Source organism: Astyanax mexicanus, chromosome 1 (assembly GCF_023375975.1).
Source record: "Astyanax mexicanus isolate ESR-SI-001 chromosome 1, AstMex3_surface, whole genome shotgun sequence".
NCBI lineage: Eukaryota > Metazoa > Chordata > Actinopteri > Characiformes > Acestrorhamphidae > Astyanax > Astyanax mexicanus.
In genome coordinates, this window is record NC_064408.1 from 31,365,001 (window position 1) to 31,371,056 (window position 6,056).

General features: G+C 38.8%; 2 protein-coding genes across 4 annotated transcripts in view; both read left to right on the plus strand.

Annotated features, from left to right (window-relative positions):
- LOC125780456 (selection and upkeep of intraepithelial T-cells protein 1-like) overlaps positions 1-6,056 on the plus strand; it is a 167,865-nt gene that overhangs the window by 141,009 nt on the left and 20,800 nt on the right. The gene's annotated exons all lie outside the window — the stretch shown is intronic.
- The window catches only part of LOC125799469 (trichohyalin-like), a 34,954-nt gene that overhangs the window by 1,159 nt on the left and 27,739 nt on the right, over positions 1-6,056 (plus strand). Inside the window, exons 3-6 of the mRNA XM_049476284.1 lie at positions 1,756-2,354; positions 2,439-2,522; positions 2,607-2,997; positions 3,593-3,664. Coding sequence (XP_049332241.1) covers positions 1,756-2,354; positions 2,439-2,522; positions 2,607-2,997; positions 3,593-3,664 — 1,146 coding nt within the window. The remainder of the gene's footprint in view (positions 1-1,755; positions 2,355-2,438; positions 2,523-2,606; positions 2,998-3,592; positions 3,665-6,056) is intronic.

Consider the following 6,056-nt stretch of genomic DNA (forward strand, 5'->3'; position numbering starts at 1 on the left):
AGGAACCATATTACACTTTTCCACCCAGAGGAAGCTGAAAAACTACAGTTGTAGCTGCTGACCAGTGAACCATTGAGCAACCAATAAGCTTCCACCCAACTCGGAAATGCTGGAGTGAATTACAGACTCTATCTAAACTGTACTTGTTAAGGATTTGTGTCTGTTTTCAGTTCCTGAGAACCAGGGCTTTCACTCCATGTTGTGCACATTGGAGCTGAGATACAGCTTCCTGTCTCAAAGATTTTTCACTGAAACATTGATCATCACACTCTACAACAACATCCAAGCCAAAGTTATGAAGTCATTCAAGAATCGTTACCCTTAAGGATTGCTGTATGTTGTGATGCCTGGAATTCCATTTGCATGGAATTCTGTGTGCATTTTATCAGGGATGAGTGGAAGCTGCAGTCACATTTGCTCCAAACAAGAGCAGAAAACAAGAGCCATACGAGTGCAAATATTACAATACAGTACATTGTATTAAGTGGACACTTTTATTCAAAGTGACTTACAAATAATGAGCTCTAAAAGCAACAGAGGGGATAAAAGTCCAAAGCAAAACATTTTTGGGCAGCGAGTAATAATGGAATACAGGAGGAAGAGAGGGGGAGCAGAGAATAAGGTTAGAAGTAGTTCATTTCTTAGAGGTGTTGGGAGACGTAGTGTTAGAGACTTAGAGGTTGGTAGTTTGTTTTACCATTGTGAAACTACATAAGAGAACTGTCCTTTGGCTGTTGAAGAATGTTAAAGCTGACAATGGACGGTCCACCTCACATCCTCACACAACTTTGCTATAGGAAACCCATTAAACACCAGTGTGAACATCAGAGCTGAAGAGGTGACTTTAAGATACTGGAAAAGTCATACCTCACACTGGACAGTACAAATTAAAGACTGTGATTGGCCAAAGGAAAAAAACATTGGACACTGAAATATTGGTAAAAGATGTAGTGGACAGGTTGACCAGCTTGAAGTATTTGGATAAAACAAAAGATCATTTTTGAGGTGCAGAACAATAAAAAAATGCAAGGCCAAAGCTTTTTGCCATCTTTTAAGCATGGTGGAGGAATATGATGGTCTGGGGATGTTCTGAAGGCGGTAAAATAGGAGATTTATATAAGGTGGAACTTAATGAAGGAAGACTATCTCAATATTTTGAGACAGCATGCCACACTCTGTGGACAGCGCTTGATTAGGGCCAGTTTCATCCTGTAACAGTATAATGATCCTAAGCACACTTCTAAAACGGGTCAGCCGTATTTAAGAAAAAAGAAGTCAGACAGATTTCTGACTGTAACGGAGCTGCAGCACAGTCTCCTGAACCCTATTGAGCTGTTGTGGGATCAGTTTTACAGTGTGGTACAGATGAAAACTGCAGCAAGTCAATTAAGAAAGCCATGGAGTGAAATCACATTAGATTACCTCCAGGATATTACCGCTAGAATACCTGGAGTCTACCAAGCTATAATTGCTGCCTTTAAAAAAAGTGAACAGTCATCATTTCCATAAAAATGTTATTTTCTGACAATGTGTGTAGGTTTTGTTTATTTGCTATATGTACTAATATCCCAAGTTTCCATTGAGAACAAGAACATTTTAAAGTGATCCCAAACTTTTGAGCAGTAGTGTTTATTAATTTACACTTACAGTCAGAATGCTTGATTTGATTCTTCATTCTATATTTGAGTTTAGGTTTACACTGTTTATAGCTATTTAATAAAGGACTAATACATTTATCATAATTGATTATTTCAGAGTATAAGAAGGAGGATATTCGTGGTCTTATACTGAAGAACCAAATGGAACAAAAGAGCAGTAAAGAACAACTGGATACACTGAGAAAGGAGCTGCAGGAGAAAGAGAGAGTACTGAGAGAAAATATAAAAACAGTGGAGGTGAAGGACAAAGAACTGGAGGAAAAGGAGAAACTTCTCACAGAATTAAAGGATGAACTCACACAAAGAACAAAGAAATTAGAGGAGGAGCTTAAATTACAAAAAGAAGAAATGGAGAAAAGTCTTATGAAGAAAAATGAAGAATTAAATGATATAAAACAACAGTTAAAGGATAAAGATATAAAACTGAAAGAGAACGAGGTGATCATTAAAGAACATTTAGAGAGTATCAGTACGAGAGATCTGACTTTAAAAAACACAAATCAAAGATTAGAAAGTGTTACTAAAGAGCTTCAGGAGAAAAACACACAGCTGGAGAAAAACAATAAACTGCTGAGAGAGAAAGAGAGAGAACTGGAGAAGAAAGAGAAAGAGGTAGAAAGCAGTAAAGAACAGCTGGAGACACTGAGAAAGGAGCTGCAGGAGAAAGAGAGAGAACTGGAGAAGAAAGAGAAAGAGGTAGAAAGCAGTAAAGAACAGCTGGAGACACTGAGAAAGGAGCTGCAGGAGAAAGAGAGAGAGATGGAGAAGAAAGAGAAAGAGGTAGAAAGCAGTAAAGAACAGCTGGAGACACTGGGAAAGGAGCTGCAGGAGAAAGAGAGGGAACTGGAGAAGAAAGAGAAAGAGGTAGAAAGCAGTAAAGAACAGCTGGAGACACTGAGAAAGGAGCTGCAGGAGAAAGAGAGAGAGATGGAGAAGAAAGAGAAAGAGGTAGAAAGCAGTAAAGAACAGCTGGAGACACTGGGAAAGGAGCTGCAGGAGAAAGAGAGGGAACTGGAGAAGAAAGAGAAAGAGGTAGAAAGCAGTAAAGAACAGATGGAGACACTGGGAAAGGAGCTGCAGGACAAGAGCAGTGAACTACAGGAGATGATGATCCTACTGGAGCAACAGAAAACTGAACTGAGAGAAAAAGATAAACAGATTGAAGAGAAGGAGAGACTTCTAAGAGAGAGAGACACACAGATAATGGAGAGAGAGAAACAGGTGGAGGAGAAAGACAGACTTTTAGAGGAGAGAAACAAGCAGCTGCAGGAAAGAACAGATCCAGACCCATCAGCTCCAGTCAGGAGAAGAAACAGCAAGGAGAAGAATCCTCCAAACAGTACGTACCTGTTTAATCTTTACAAAAACACTAAATAATAAATAAATAAAAGAACACAGCATTATTTTTATACAGCATTAACATCTAATTGAGTGCTAATTGCTTGGTGTGTGTGTGTGTGTAAGAATTGTAAGAATAATAAATAGTAACATTCAGTCCAATAAATAAAATAAAACTGTGGCAAAATTAATTTATTCTTCACACAATTAAGTTAATTCAGCACAAACTACTGACCAACAAGGCTTTTTTATTTTTGAAGATTGTACAACATTCAGAAATATTAACTTATTATTTCAACCTATCGAGACAATTTGAGTGTGAAACAGAAAAAAACAGGCAGAAACAGGTTTTCATACAAAAGAAACATGAGCTAAACAGGACTTCATCTTTCACTGCTTTAATCTTAATAAGTGGAATCTGTTTTCATTTGAAAAGTGTTGGTAGACGGTCTGTAATTAGCACCACTTTTAGTAGGTCTGCCCCTCAGATTTACATAATATTGACTATATTATAATTAGTTATAAAATATAAAACATTAACAGACTCCTCCCCCTCAGTAATGTAATCTCTATTCTGCTGGTTATGAATTTTTCAGTGAGTGGAGAGACTCCAGATTCAGCAGCATCACTCAGGAGAAGAAGCAATCTGGAGGAACTTCCTCCAACAAGTAAATCATTACAGTTTAAAATAGAATCTTAAATATTAATCTGAATATAATAATCATCAGAATACTGTAATATATTTAATCTTTAGTCTCACTGTCTCTTTCCTGTTGTTCTTCAGTGAGTGGAGAACGGTGTAGTGCAGTCTCTCCAGCATCTGGTCCTGCAGCAGAACTCAGACTGGTGCTGCTGGGGAGGACTGGATGTGGGAAGAGTGCAGCAGGAAACTCCATCCTGGGCAGAGAGGAGAGGAGCCAGGCTGGAGCTTCTACAGTGAGGCAGCAGAGTGAGAGCAGACAGGGGGAGGTGGCTGGGAGGCAGGTGACTGTGGTGGAAACTCCTGACTGCTTCTGTCCTGGACTCTCTCTGGAGGAGCTGAGACAGAACGTGGAGCACTGTGTCCGTCTGTCTGCTCCAGGACCACACGCCTTCCTCCTAGTCCTACCAGTGAAGCAGTCTACAGAAGAGGAGAGAGGGATGCTGGAGAAAATGGAGGAGATGTTTGGAGAGAGATGTTGGAGGAACACCATGATCCTCTTCACTGTTACTGATGAAGTTCAGGAGAAGAACATTGAAGAGTTTATCCAATCAGGAAACCAGGAGGTCCAGAGACTTGTGGAGAAATGTGGGAACAGGTTTCACTGTCTCAACATTAAGGAGAGTGGAGATGGTTCTCAGATCTCAGAGCTGCTGGAGAAGATAGAGAAGATGGTGGAAGAAAACAGAGAGAAATTCTACAGCAGTGAGATCTACCTGGAGACACAGTCTCAGATCAGAGCAATGGAGACAAAGATCATGAGAGAAAGAGAAGAGAAGAGGATGATGGAAGAGAAAGAGATCAAAGAAAAACTAGAAAATGAGATGAAGAACTCTCTGAGAAAGATAGAGGGAACTGTACAAGAACATGAAGGAGAGATAAAGCAACTTAACAACCGAACAACAGAACTAGAGAGAAGGATGAAAGAAGAGAGGGATGAAGAGAAAAAGAGAGAACTGGAACGAGAGCTAAAAAGAGAGTTAGAAAAAAGAACAGAGATGGAGGAAAAGGTGAAGGAACTAAAAGAAAAGAGAGAGAAGGAAAAGAGAGAGATGGAGGAGAGACACAGACAGGAGATGGAGGAGATCAGGGAGACGTATGAAGGAGAAGCTAGAATTGAGGCGGAGAGAAACCTGATGAAGATCATCCTGCCTGAACTCCAGAAAAACATTCTGCTCTCAAAGTTAAAGATGCAGGAAGAGTTCAGCAGACAGATGGAGGAGAAGAATGAAGAGATGCAGAAACTGAAGCAGAATTTCTCACAGCTCAAAGAGACTCACTCACTTCTGGAGGAGGTTTATGAGAGAACTGTGAAGCTCAGCTCAGACTCAGAGAGAGCTCCTCCAGCAGCAGAAGGGGGGTCTAAGGGATTTTCACAGAGGTTTAAAGACTTGTTTTAGCTATTTAAAAAAAAGCATGAGGAACCAATTAAAAAAGGACTTGAGAAAAGAGACTTCCTGCACAAAAACACTCACAGTATAATTTGTAACCTTTGCCGTTTTCAAAAAGTGCAATTCTAAATAGATGATATTTGAATCAATCTTTATAGTTATTTTTTCTAAATAATTATTTTTAATAATGTATTTTTAATTAATAATCAGAAACAGAATTTTAGCAATTACATGCAAAGATCTGTGCACATGACACAAAAATGTAATAAACTGATCCTAGCAAGCTGGTTAAACATTCTGGCTAATGTACGCTAGCTGTCATTAGCTAGAACTAATGGTTACTGTAGCTGTTGCTATACACTAATTTTGGTCAGTAAAACTACATGAACTTTGTTATTATGTTTTACCCCTTTTTGAAAACATGTCAATGAGATTGTCAGTGAAATCTTCCAGCAGGTGAGAGCAACTTTTGCAAAAGTAGCTACAGATATTTGGATAATTGAGGTGGGCTACTGAAATTATTATTTAGTTTCTTTAGCTCATAGAGTGAAATCAGAGCTCCATTTTTATTTATTTTACAGGAACAGTGCACACATCAACATTTCAGTTCCCACATCAATGTAAATGTGCCAGAGTCAGCTGAAAAGCGTATTTTTATCTGTGATTACACCTAGAAAGCTGATTATCATGTCTGTATGAAAAAGTCAAACACATCAGTGTCTGAACGATCAGTCAGGATTTCTGTATCACAACCATTTATTTCAAGTGGTTTTACTGTAACGAGATAACACTGATAGAGATAATGATACAAATACAGATTTTCTGTCATTCTGATATTCTGATGAAGCTGTGGAGTGCCATGCTGTATGACAATTTAATCTCAGCCTGTGGCTTGAAGTAAACACTCAAGAATGGTTCTTCACCCTTACTACAATTCTTAGTAATAAATTACCCTTCTTTTTACCACAA